The 15,148-nt window shown below is 32.5% G+C and overlaps 1 protein-coding gene across 3 annotated transcripts in view; it reads right to left on the bottom strand.

The window, feature by feature from the left end:
- Nucleotides 1-15,148, bottom strand: part of AFG1L (AFG1 like ATPase) — a 221,512-nt gene that overhangs the window by 104,992 nt on the left and 101,372 nt on the right. For all 3 annotated transcript variants that reach the window (XR_007152444.1, XR_007152445.1, XM_047860287.1), the window contains one exon: nucleotides 4,549-4,607. Coding sequence is in view for 1 of the 3 variants with exons in the window: in XM_047860287.1 (XP_047716243.1) it covers nucleotides 4,549-4,607 (59 nt within the window). In the remaining 2 variants the exon portion in view is untranslated. The remainder of the gene's footprint in view (nucleotides 1-4,548; nucleotides 4,608-15,148) is intronic.

The raw sequence follows: 15,148 nt of genomic DNA, 5'->3' as shown, positions 1-15,148 counted from the left end.
AAACAGTGGTATATATGTATAATGGAATCTTATTCCTTAAAAAGGAATGGAATCTGACACATACTACAGCATAGATGAACCTTGAAGACATTATGTAAGTGAAAAAACCCAGACACAAAAGAACAAATATCATATGACTCCATTTATATAAGGTACCTAAAAATGGCAAATTCATGGAGATAGTAAGTAGAATGATGGTTACCAGGAGTTGGGAGAAGAGGAGAACGGGGAGTTATTATTTAATGAGTACAGAATTTCAGTTTGGGAAGACGAAGTTCTAGAGCTAGGTGGTGATGATGGTTGCCCAACAATGTGAATGTACTTAACGGCACTGATTGTACACTTAAAAATGGTTCAAATGGTAAATTTTATGTTATATATACTTTACCACAATAAAAAAATTTTTTTAAATAAGATCCAAAGTCTCATGACAGATTATGAAAATGTCCAAATTTCAAATGAAATTCATTCATACCAAAAACCAGGAAGATCTCACACTATAAAAAGACAATCACTAGATAAATTCATTCACACCAAAAACTAGGAAGATCTTACACTGTAAAAAAACATCAAGATGACAGAGGGGGCGCCTGGGTGGCTCAGTCGGTTAAGCGTCCAACTTCAGCTCAGGTCACGATCTCGCGGTCCGCGAGTTCGAGCCCCGTGTCGGGCTCTGGGCTGATGGCTCAGAGCCTGGATCCTGCTTCCGATTCTGTGTTTCCCTCTCTCTCTGCCCCTCCCCCGTTCATGCTGTGTCTCTCTCTGTTTCAAAAATAAATAAACGTTAAAAAAAATTAAAAAAAAAAGATGACAAAAATGTTAAAATTATCTGATAAAATTACCCTATGCGTGTGCAATTTAAAGCAGATATGACAAAAATGCTTCCACAATTATGACTATGCTTGTAACAACAAAGAAGCTTGCATCACTACTTAGTAAAAAAATTCATTATAAAAGTTCTATTCACAAGCAATATTTAATCATTCTAAATCTGCATGCAACTTACAGCCTCGAAATATGTTAAGGTCAATGACAGAATTACCAGAGAAATAAATAAATTCATAATCATAGTGAGAGATGTTTTCCATAAGCTTCATAATAATTGATGGGAAAAAATAATAAAAATTTGAACACAATTAACAACTCCAATCTAATGGGTGTACTGTGTTATATATACTATCACATACAACTGTAGTTGAGTACTCATTATTTTCGAGAATACAAAGAATATTTTTATAAAAATTGGCCATATATTAGGCCATAAAGGAAATTTCAACAAATTTTAAAGGATTTAAGTTGCATGGAGCATATCTTCCCACCACAACGCAATTAAGCATTTGTTGAGAAAATAATAACAACAGGAAATTTCATATGCTTGTTTGGAAATTAAAAAACATACTTCTAGCTAACACATGCGTTAAAAAAGAAATCACAATAAAAATTAGAAAATACTCTGAACTTAATAGTGAAAATACTAAATATAAAAACTTAAGGAATGCAGCTATTTACGGGAAAATAAATAGCCTTAAATGCAGTTAGGAAAGAAGGTTGAAAATAGATTTAAAAAAAATTAATCTCAGTAAATTAGAAAATGAAGAGCAAGATAAATTCAAAGAAAATGCAAGTAAGAGCAAAACTGGAGCCTCCCCACTTAAATGGCAGTGGAAATTATACGTAAGGGTTAGGTTTTGCTTTGTTTTGGTTTTGCCTTGCTTTGCTTGAAGGAGTTCTCCAGGGGGGCTTCCTAGAGGAGATATACCTAAACATTTTCTATATTCTTTCCAGTACTATGGCTTTATCTTTTCTTTTTTTAAATAAATTGTGGTAAAATATACATAACAAAAACATTATCATTTTAACCATTTTAAGTGTGCAATTCAATGGCATGAAGTACATTCATGATGTTATACAACCATTACTAATGTCTATTTCCAGAACCTTTTCATCATCCCAAAGAGAGACTCTACCCATGAAATAATAATTACCCATTCCCCACTCCTCTCAGCCCCTGTAACCTCTATTTTACTTTTGTTTCTCTGAATATGCCGTTTCTAGGCACATCATATAAGTGGAATCATATAATATTTGTCCTTTGTTCTCAGGGTTCATCTGTAATGTAGCAAATGTCAAAATTTGCATTCCTTTTTTATAGCAAAACAATAATTCATTGTATGAATATACCACATTTTGTTTTTTAACAGCATATTAGTCCTCCTCATCATTCCTACTATCTTATAAAAATATTATTGTTTACTAAGAACTTATATAGGCTCTGTTTTTTTGCAATACTCCAAGCAACAAATCACAAGTTCTTGTAGTGAATTACCAATTTGTTATCACTTGGTTTATAGGAGAGGACATAAAAGAAAAAGTGAATATACACTGTACTTTTTCCCCAAATAAATTTATATCTGGTTTATAGTCTCTTTTTATTAAACCAAGATTCTCTATTAGTTTTAAGATTGACTTCTGCTATACAGTTCTCTCAGCTGGGTCAAAATGCAAGAGTAACACTAGCATATGTGAATAGGCGAAATGTCATTTAAATAAATATGAAACAAACTTTCCTTACGAAGGAAACCTCATATGCCTACCAAAAAAGCTCCAGGGAAACCAGCCACAGCATATATTTACCTGGCTGATGTTTTGTTACATGTGAAAAGTCTTTTGAATAAACGGGACATTTTAAATACTTTCTTATCCAATAAGATATTCAGTTTCCTAGGAATTTTAGTTTGTGTTCAATTTCAAATTGTACATTATTTATTTCAGTTCTTGTTCAATTTCAAATTTGGATAATTTGGGAAGTTTGGGTTTCTTCCTCTCTACAAATATGTATGTGTGTATATATATATACATATATATATATATATACATATATATATATATTTTCATTCCTCTCTACAAATATATATATATATATGCACAATACATATAGTATATATATATACTATATATATAATACATATATATATATACATATATATATATGTGTATATATATATATATGGAGAGAGAGAGAGAGAGAGGGTTAAAAAGGGAAAAAATTAAACCCAATCTGGCCAATTTAGTTGTTTATTAATAATGCTATTATATATTAAAGTATGACAAATTACTGGCCGAAAAATAAGGTTTGTGGTTAAAAAATAAAAAGTATACATACAAAGTTCCCTGAGAACCTTTAACTTGTTTCATTCTGTGAGCCTTCTCTCTTTACATTTTGTATATTTTATGCTACATGAAGATACTATTTTTAGTACCCATTTTTCTTAGCTTCCCTGTTTATATTTTGGTATCTACATGTACCAAATTACTTTGGATTCCCAGCATGAAGAAAACACTGTACATTTACCTTCCCCCCAAATGCAAAACATGAATATAAAGGGGAAAAAAATACTAACAGCATAAATCTTCAAGGAGTACTTTTCCTTACATCTATAAATATCTCAGAGAAATTAAAAACCTCTGGGAACTTAAAATTGCTCAAGGAAAAAGATGTTTTAATTCTCCCAAGTATAGCACAGGGAATAAAGTTTGGTAGCAACAATTTGAAAAAGACTATCTGACTGTATCTTTAGAATACTTGTAGAAAAAAATAGTTTTACTTCTCCTTCTTGATAAGAATTTTTGAGGTTTTAGGTTTTTAAAAATAATACAACCTCATCCCTTCTTCAGTTATATTGCTATAGACTGGGAAAAATTATGTACCTAAGAATTATGGGAGTTATATTTTGGCACATATGCTTATTTTTGGTACTGTTTTTGGTACTTCATTTTGCTTTGTGTTATAGATATTTGTGTATGTCCCATATGCCCAACTAGATTATAAATGACTTGTAAGCAAGAAGAGCCTATTTCATGATTGCATTACCCATCATGCCCAAAGTAGCACTTTGCACATAGTAGGTTCTCAATAAGTATTGGTAAAATATAGAATTATCAAATAATTGTATAAAAATTTATTTAAATTAACAGTGAAAAAAGAGGCTATTTTATTCTTAATCATCTTGTAATGAAGACTATTTCAAACTCCATGCAGTGATGATACACACAAATATTTAAACTATTTAGGTGCCTCAACTTGACATAATTTCATAACTTGATGGCAATCACATTTAAATATATTAGAATATTTTTGTAATAATGCTACTCTAGAATAGCAACTTTAATAGCTGAGAAAACACGTTAAAGACCATTAACCTGAAAGAAATAGAGAACATTAAACATTTTTTTCAGAAATCAATGTATAAGGTTAAATACTGCACTATAATATTTATGAGCAAACCTCAAATTAGAATTTATAAATGCAAACTATCAAATGTTTCAGTTAGACAATAATTTAGACTATATTTTATAATTTCTCCTGTGTACACATTGATGAATACTATATAAAAAACATTCTTTTCTCCTTTAGTGTCTTTGACTATAACTATCTAATATCAAAATGAATTCTGCTTGAATGAAAGACCATAGGCAATCCTATAAAAGCCCTTAATTATCAATCAATATGATATTAATCAGTGAACACAAGTAAGTGATTTTCCTTACCTTTAGAACAGCAATGAATGGTACAAAGTTAGCTCTTTGGAGTCCATTTTTATAGAGATCTGAAAGAAAAAATTGATATTAGCATTTTACATAGCCTAAAATCAGTGTTAACTCATATTTTGGCCTGAGAAATAAAGCTTTTATTTATAAAAAAGATAAACATGCAAAAGCAAAATAACCAAAATGATATCCATTCTGGTATTACACAAAATTCATTCTTAATAAGAAGAAAAATTAATAATTACAGAAAGAAGATCAAAAGACATTCAATCAAATTAGCTTTAAAGTACAATAAAAAGCAATGAAAGAATTTCAAAGATATCACAAATATTCCTAAGTCAATAACTCAACACAAGATATATACTTAAAAGTATTTAATATTTGAAAATATAGAATTTTACTAGTAAAGGAATTATATTGTCTTCTATCTCAATCTATAGTAAAAATTCTTAGTACATAATTAAAAATGTATGACAAGATTAGCCTTTTAATAAAATACATCAACAGACAGAGCTGTGCATATATTTGTATCAAAGTTATATATTTAACATAAAGGTGAATAACACTAAGGCCACTTTTTTTTTTTAATTTTTTTTTTTTTAACGTGTATTTATTTTTGAGACAGAGAGAGACAGAGCATGAACAGGGGAGGGGCAGAGAGAGAGGGAGACACAGAATCCGAAACAGGCTCCAGGCTCTGAGCTGTCAGCACAGAGCCGACGCGGGGCTCGAACTCACAGACTGCGAGATCATGACCTAACCAGAAGTCGGACGCTTAACCGACCAAGCCACCCGGGCGCCCCAAGGCCACTTTACTTTAAAAGAAATTACCCCAAAATTAACATTCCATTCTCAATAGACTATAAATTTAATGCATTTATAAATAATAAGTTGCTCGTATCTTGTGCTTTACAATGGTAATTTTCATATATGCATGTGTCACAGTGTACGTATGTTTAGACACATATTCACACACATAAACACATACCATCAAGAGCAAAAAAGTGAAAAGGGGCAACAAATTTTAAATTTTGCATATTTTATTTTACTCTTCCTTTTTTCTTCCCTTCTAAAAAAAAGACTTGGAATTTTATTCAAGAGATTGAACTTTTATTGCATATAAAACATTCCTCTTAAAAGTAAAATCTAAAGTAATGAGATTTTTTTTAAGTATAAAAATGTGAACAGTAAAAACTTTCTCAATAATAAAACTCATGAATTAGATTATGTGTCTCAATTTTCTTTTAAATATTGCATTATAGGGTTCTTTCTAGATTTCCTTGTTTATAGAAAATGTGATAACTGAGACAGACTTCAACTGCCACATTTGCTTATAGAACTAAAACATGGTCATTAAAAAACATTTATTCTCTTTAGAAAAATATCCATCACAATATCATTACAGTGTATAAAGTATTTGCAAAGTTCTTTGGTTACTTAAGGACCAGAGGCTTTAATTCAGTTACATTTAATATTTTTATTTAGAGATATTATAAAAGGTAAGATAATGCTGGCCAGACTGTTGGAATTTCAACATTCAAAATGAGAGCTTTCCTTTCCTATAGTCAATACCTCAAATGAGTAAAATGGCTAAAATGTAGAAAATGAGTTATAAAATTAGCTATTTTCATAGTCTTCCCTAATTACCAAGTTGCTGGGAAAGGTGCATAAAAATAATGCTGTATGATAAGAGTTGACAGCCACGATTATGACTAAGTGGTTAAAAAAATAAAATAATTTTGGGGCGCCTGGGTGGCGCAGTCGGTTAAGCATCCAACTTCAGCCAGGTCACGATCTCACGGTCCGGAAGTTGGAGCCCCGCGTCAGGCTCTGGGCTGATGGCTCAGAGTCTGGAGCCTGTTTCTGATTCTGTGTCTCCCTCTCTCTCTGCCCCTCCCCCGTTCATGCTCTGTCTCTCTCTGTCCCAAAAATAAATAAATGTTGAAAAAAAATTTTAAAAAATAAAATAAAATAAAATAATTTTAAATACACTCAATGTTTATAGCAGCTTTATTCATAAAAGCTAAAAACTTCAGCTTTATTTACAATGGCCAAAAACTAGAAGCAATCCAAGTGTCCATCACTAGGTGAGTGGATAAACAGACTGTGGCATTTCTGTACAAAGAAATACTACTTAGCAATAAAAAGGATAAACTATTCATACAACAAAATAGATGAATCTCAAAATAATTATGCAGAGTAAGAGGCCAGGCATTAAAAAAAAAAGGGTACATACTGTTTGATTCCATTTATACAAAACTCTAGAAAAAGCACATTAAAGCTACAATAACAAAAAGCAAATGAGTGGTTGCCTAGAGAAGGGGCAAGGAGGATGACAGCGACACCCGGGACAGATGAAAAAAGGGAGAGAGCAAAGTTTTGAGTGTGATGGAAATGTTCATTATATTGGCTTTGGCGATGATTTCACAGATGTATACACATGCCAATATTTTATAAATTGTATTCTTTAAATATGTACCAATTATTGTATATTATACCTTAATAAGTTCTTCTAAAATTTATTGGGAAAAATACCAAAGGGAATACTGAAGAACACAATGTTATAGAATTAACACTAAGACATCACACTAATGAAAGTCTATCTATGTTAAGGTAACCTTTTGGAATTACAGAATAACATCTTTGTTATGGACACATAAGGCTCTGAGTTGTAACTTAACAAGCCTGCACCCTTTAGTGGGTCCATGACAATGTACCCACTTGTAAAGTAGGATGTAAAGCCCCACTTACAGTAGTCTTGATTAAAAGTTTCCACTCATCAGCAAAATCAAATAATAATACCTGTAAGTCTTCAAGAGTTAATTTTTCAAAGGGTTAACTTTTTTAAAAATCTGTGTTTATAAAGATATACAATTCAAACTTTATGCTCTGAAAAGTATTTTCTAAACAGAATTCTAAACAAAATTCATTTGGCTTGAAAACCTTTAGGTTTTTATAGGACACTTAAGTGAAAAAGAGCTGTACTCATTAAATTGAAGAGTTTTTTGCAATTCAAATATTATGCTAATTATCAATGCAACAGATCCATCTCCTGAAATGTTATTTAGCTACCAATTTTTTCATACTAGTCGTTTAATATGATTTTTCCCAAAGATTTTATGATACATTTATATCAACATTTGTCATTGTTTACTAAATACTGTTTAAAAATTCACCAGAAGTTCTTGCCTACGATTTTTTAACGACCTCTAAACACAGTTAAGTGAGCACTTGGTCATATAAGAGAGTATACTGGAATTATGGCACATTCATTTTTTGAGAATGGTTATAAGGACCTCTACATTCTCCACAGTGAATAACTATAATAATACTTACAGATGAAACAGATGCAAAGAGGATTTTTAAAGTAATTACAAGGATCTAATGTACATGGATATACAGATATTTTCCTTAAAAATCCAAACATCGCAGAAGAGGTTATATACAAACCTAATGGTAACCATATATCAAAAACCACAAATAAATATGTAAAGAATAAAGAGAAAGAAATCCAAACATATCACTAAACAATTCAGCAAAACATGAAAAAAATGGCAAGTAAGGATCAGAGAAAATCTTTACAAACAACCACAAAACAAATAATAAAATGACAATAAATATATATCTATCAATAATTACTTTGAATGTAAATGGTCTTAGTGCCTCAATCAAAAGACACAGGGTGAAAGAATGGACAAAAAAAAAAATAAGACCCATCTATATGTTGCCTACATGAGACCCATTTCAAACCAAAAGACACTTGCAGATTAAAAGTAAGGGGACAGAGAAACATCTAGCATGCAAATAGTTATCAAAAGAAAACCAGAGTAAAAATGCTTACATTAGACAAAATAGACTTTAAAACAAAGAGTGTAACAGGAGACATAGAACACCATATACTAACCAAGGGGACGATCCAACAAGACCTAACAATTGTAAATATCTATGTGCCCAACATACAAGGACCCAAATACATAAAACAGTTAATAATAAACATAATTACAGTAACAAGCATAAAAGAATTAATCAATAATAATACAATATAATAATTAATAGATAATAATAATAATACAATAATACTTAACACTCTACTTACATCAATAGATCATCTACACAAAAAAATCAACAAGGAAACGATGGCTTTGAATGACACACTGGACCAAGTGAATTTAACAGATATAATCAGAACATTCCATCTGAAAACAGAATACACATTATAGTCAAGTGCACATGGAACATTCCCCAGAATAGATCTCATTTTAGTTCATAAAATAAGCCTCAACAAATTCAAGAAGACTGAAATCATACCATGAATCTTTTCTGACCACAAGGCTATAAAAGTAGAAGTTAGACACAAGAAAAAATCTGGAAAGACTATAAATACATGGAGGTTAAATAGCATGCTACTAAACAATGAATGGGTCAACAAGGAAATCAAAGAAAAATTTAAACAGTACATGGAAACAAATGAAAATGAAAACACAATGGTCCAAAATCTTTGGGATGCAGCAAAAGCAGTCATTAGAGTGAAGTTTACAGCAACACAGGCCTACATCAAGAGAAGAAAAATCTGAAATAAACAACCTAAGCTTGCAACTAAAGGAGCTATAAAGAGAACAACAAACAAAATCTAAAACCAGGAGAAGGAAGGTAATAATAAAGATTAGAGCAGAAATAAATGATATGGAACTAAAAACAATATAACAGAACAGATCAATGAAACCAAAAAATCAGTAAAATGGACAAACCTCTAGCCAAATTTATCAAGAAAAAAAGAGAAAGGACTCAAATAAAATCACAAGCGAGTCAGAAGAAATAACAACCAACACCACAGAAATATAAACAATTATAAGAGAATATTATGAAAAACTATATGCCAACAAATTGGACAACCTAGGAGAAATGGATAAATTCTTAGAAGAGATAGAACATTTGAACAGACTTATAACCAGAAAAGAAATTCAATAAGTAATCAAAAACTCCCAACAAACAAAAAGTCCAGAACCAGAAGGTTTCACAGGTAAATTCTACCAAAAATGTAAACAGGAGTTAATACCTATAATTCTCAAACTATTCCAAAAACTAGAAAAGGAAAGAAACTTCCAAATTCATTCCATGAGACCAGCATTACCCTGATACCAAATCCAGTTAAAGACATCACAAAAAAAGAAAACTACAAGCCAATGTATCTGATGAAAATAGATGTAAAAATCCTCAATAAAATACTAGCAAAACAAATTCAACAATGCATTAAAAAATCACTCACCATGATCAAGTGGGATTTATTCCTAGGTTGCAGGAGTGGTTTAATATTTGCAAACCAATCACATCAATAAGAGAAAGGATAAGAACCATATGATCATTTCAATAGATGCAGAAAAAGCATTTGACAAAGTAGAACATCCATTCACGATAAAAACCCTCAATAAAATAGATTCAAAGGGAACATGCCTCAACATAATAAAGGCCATATATGGAAAAAACCCAGAGCTATCATTGTCCTCAATCAGAAAAAAACTAAGAGATTTTACCTGAAGATCTACAAGACAAGGATGTCCACTCTCACTATCTTTTAACAGAGTACTAGAAGTCCTAGCCACAGCAATCACACAAAAAACAAAAAGAAATAAAAGGCATCCAATTGGTAAGGAAGAAGTAAGGTTTTCATCATTTGCAGATGACATTATATAGAAAACCTGAAAGACCCCACCAAAAAAATGCTGGAACTGATAAATAAATTCAGTAAGGTCGCAGGATGCAAAATCAATACACAGAAATCTGTTGCATTTATACACACAAATAATGAGGCAGAAGAGAAATTAAGAAAACAATCCCATTTACAAATATACCAAAAACAGTAAGATACATACCTAGGAATAAACCCAACCAAAGAGGTGAAAAACCTGTACTCTGAAAACTATGAAACATTGATGAAAGAAATTGAAATGACACAAAGAAATGGAAAAACATTCCATACTTACAAATTGGCACAACAAATATTGTTAAAATGTCTATACTACCCAAAGTGATCTACACATTTAATGCAATCCCTATCAAAATACCACCAATATTTTTCACAGAACTGAAACAAACAATTCCAAAATTTTCATGGAACCACAAAAGACCCCAAATAGGCAGAGAAATCTTGAAAAAGAAAAGAAAAGCTACAGGTATCACAATTCCAGACTTCAAGTTATATTACAAAGCTGTAGTAATCAAAACAGTATGGTACTGGCAAAAATACACATAGTTAAATAGAAGACAATGGAAAACCCAGAAAGAAACCCACAACTATATGGTCAATTAATCTTCAATAAAGCAGGAAAGAATATCCAGTGGGGAAAAGACAGTCTCTTCAACAAATGGTGCTGGGAAAACTGGACAGCAACATGCAAAAGAATGAAATTGGACTACTTTCTTACACCATTTACACAAAAAATTCAAAATGGATTAAAGACCTAAATGTGAGACATGAAACTATAAAAATTGTAGCAAAGAACACAGCAGTAACTTCTTTGACATCAGCTGTATCAACTTTTTTTCTAGATATGCCTCCTGAGACAAGGGAAACAAAAGCAAAAATAAACTATTGGGACTCCATCAAAATGAAAAGCTTCTGGGGGCGCCTGGGTGGCGCAGTCGGTTAAGCGGCCGACTTCAGCCAGGTCACGATCTCGCGGTCTGTGAGTTCGAGCCCCGCGTCAGGCTCTGGGCTGATGGCTCAGAGCCTGGAGCCTGTTTCTGATTCTGTGTCTCCCTCTCTCTCTGCCCCTCCCCCGTTCATGCTCTGTCTCTCTCTGTCCCAAAAATAAATAAAAAAAAAAAAAAAGAAAAAAAGAAAAAAAAAAAAAAAAATGAAAAGCTTCTGCACAACAAAGAAAACAATCAACAAAACTAAAAGATAACCTAAGGAATGGGAGAAGATATTTGCAAATGACACATCTGATAAAGGGTTAGTATCCAAAATCTATAAAGAACATATACAACTCAACACCCCCCCAAAAAATAATTCAATTAAAAAACGGGCAGAAGACACAAATAGACATTTATCCACAGAAGACATTCAGATGGCCAACAGACACATGAAAAGATATGCACCATCACTTACCATCAGGGAAATGCAAATTAAAAGTACACTGAGATAGCACCTCACATCTGTCAGAATGGCTAAAATCAACAACACAAGAAACAACAGGTGTTGGCTAGGATGTGGAAAAAAAGGAACCCTCATGCACTGTTTGAGGGAATGCAAACTGGTGCAACCACTGTGGCAAACAGTATGGAGGTTCCACCAAAAGTTAAAAATAGAACTACCCTCCAAACCAGAAATCACACTACTGGATATTTACTGAAAGATACAAAAACACTAATTCAAAGGGATACATGCTCCCCTGTATTTATAGCAGCATTATTTACAATTAATTGATGAATAGATAAAGAAGATGTGGCATATACACACAATGGAGTATTATGTAGCCATAAAAAAGAATGAAGTCTTGCCATTTGCAATGACATGAATGGAGCTGGTGAGTACAATGCTAAGTGAAATAAGTCAGAGAAAGACAAATACCATGGTTTTAGACGTTTTAGACAAATGTGGAATTTAAGAAACAAAACAAACAAGCAAATGGAAAAAAAGAGACAGACAAATCAAGAAACAGACTCTTAATTACAAACTGATGGTTACCAGCAGGGAGGTGGTGAAGGATGGGCTAAGTAGGTGATGGGGATTAAGGAGTGCACTTGCCATGATAAGCACTGGGTGATGTATGTAAGTATTATATCACTATATTGTATACTTGAAACTAATATAACACTGTACGTTAATGAACTGGAATTAAAATAAAAACTTAAAAAAGAATTCCAAGTGTCAAAAGTAACAGGGTATAATGCTTATTTATATAAATACATATCTGTTGAGAGTAAGAAAACTTTTAGGACAGATAATTAAAAGGAGTGTTCCTATAAATTAACACAAAAAAAAGTGCATGGCTTTATGGAACCAATCTGATTTATCCTTCCAGGAGATTCTTATTTTAGTATAGATTAAAAGAAAATGGTCCCTTTAGACCATTTAAGAAGCAAGTACTATGTAGCTTTAAAAAAAAACAAACAACTAATTGGAGATGCAATAGTTACTAAATGCATTGATAATACAGCTAATTAAATGTTCCCATTGGATGGTATATTATCATTTTATATTCAACATACATTCATGAATTCCTACTATATAGCTATGCTGAAATGAGTGCTAAAGACAAAAGATAAATGAAATAAATAAATAAACTAGGATTTACAGAATACTTACTAGGAATCAGGCAATTCGATTGGCAATGTATGCAAATCACAGTAACACAACAAAGCAGGTATTTCTGCCTCCCTTTTACAGATAAAGAAACTGATACTGAGAGTTTCAGGTAATTTGTTGAATTTCCTGCCAGTGATTGGCATACCTAGGAGTCAAGGTCTTTAATGATGTTAAAACTTGTGGACTTTTTCAGAACCATGTTGTGACCCGTTCAGCTTACCACAGCTGACAGACACAACCAGACCATAACCATTCAAGGTGAAAAGGGACAGAAGGTATAAACATAATACACAGAGCACAAAGCTATTCAGTTTATCATGGTTCAAAGACAGCTTTACAGAGATAAGAGTGGCACTAGATCACCCTGGAAAAGTGAGCAATGCCACCAAGCAGCAAGGAAGTAAGGGTATATCCATAATATTTAGGTCTTTGATTTTATTAGTATTCTTTTTATCCCCCCTGTTTTTTCTTCTTCTGTTCATTTTTTCCTGACACTTTCAGATTATTTGAATTTATTTTTAAATTCCTTTTTCATCTGACTTCTGGGCTTTATTTTTGTTGTTGTTCCATGGGCTATAATATATATCCTTAACTTTTCATACTCTACTTAGAATCAATATCGTATCATCTCACAAAAAAGTGTAGAAAACTTACATCAATATAAGTACCCCCAAACTCCCCACTTTATGGGATGGGTATCATAGACATCATATCTACATATAATAATAAGCCCTAGAAGATAATATAATTGCATGAAAACCAATTATTTCTATTTTTTAAAAATTAAGAAGAAAAGCTAGTTATATTTACCACAATATTTACAATTTCTGATGCTCTTCATTTCTTCTTAAGGATCCAAGTGTCCATCCATTATCATTTACTTTCTACCTGAAAAACTTTTTTTTTTAAATTTTTTTTTTCAACGTTTTATTTATTTTGGGGACAGAGAGAGACAGAGCATGAACGGGGGAGGGGCAGAGAGAGAGAGGGAGACACAGAATCGGAAACAGGCTCCAGGCTCTTGAGCCATCAGCCCAGAGCCCGACGCGGGGCTGGAACTCACGGACCGCGAGATCGTGACCTGGCTGAAGTCGGACGCTTAACCGACTGCGCCACCCAGGCGCCCCTATGAAAAACTTCTTTTACAATATCTTATAGTTCAGGCCCAATGGTGATGAATTCTTTACTTTTTTTTTTTTTATCAGAACGTCTTTATTTTGTCTTTATTCCTTTTTTTAATCGAACTATAGTTGACACACCATGTTATATTACTTCAGGTGTGCAACACAGTGATTTTACAAGTCTAAACATCACGCTATGCTCACCACAAGTGTAGCTACCATCTGTTACCTATAACACGATTACAATACTATTGACTATATTCTCTATGCCATACCTTTCATTCCCATGACTTATTCATTCTATAACTGGAAGCCTATACCTCTTACTCCCCTTCACCCATTTTGCCCATCCTCCCTTCTGGCAACCACCAGTTTGTTCTCTGTATTTATGTTTTTTTCTGTTTTCTTTTTTAGATTCCACATACAAGTGGAATCACAAGATATTTTTCTTTTTCTGTCTGACTTTTTCACTTAGCATAACACCCTCTAGGTCCATTCATGTTGTCACTAATGGCAAGATCTTGGTTTTTTTTTATGGCTGAGTAGTATTCCATTGTGTGTGTGTGTGTGTTTGTGTGTGTGTGTGTGTGTGTGTGTGTGTGTATACACCAAATCTTCTTTATCCATTCATCTATCAATGGGCACTTAGGGCACTTAGGCTGCTTCCATATCTTGGCTACTGTAAATATTGCTGCAATGAACATCAGGGTGCATATAATTTTGCAAATAAGTGTTTTCATTTTCTTTCACTAAATACCCAGGAGTGAAATTACTGGATCATATGCTATTTTTATTTTTAATTTTTTGAGATACCTCCATATTGTTTTCCACAGTAGCTATGCCAATATACATTCTCACCAACAGGGCACAAAGGTTGCAAATACTCACCAACACTTGCTATTTCTTGTCTTCTTGACACTAGCCATTCTGACAAGCATAAGATGATATCTCATTGTGGTTTTGATTTGCATTTCACTGATGATTAGTGATATTGAACACACTTTCATGTGTCTATTGACTATCTGGATGTCTTCCTTGGAAAAATGTCTATCAGCCCTCTGCCCATTTTTTAATTGGATTATTTGGAATTTTGGTGTTCAGTTTCTTATGTTCTTTATAGATTTTGGATATTGACCCCTTATTGGATATATCATTTGCAAATACCTTCTCC

This window comes from Prionailurus viverrinus, chromosome B2 (assembly GCF_022837055.1).
Source record: "Prionailurus viverrinus isolate Anna chromosome B2, UM_Priviv_1.0, whole genome shotgun sequence".
NCBI classification, from domain to species: domain Eukaryota; kingdom Metazoa; phylum Chordata; class Mammalia; order Carnivora; family Felidae; genus Prionailurus; species Prionailurus viverrinus.
This window is presented reverse-complemented; position numbering and strand designations above follow the sequence as displayed.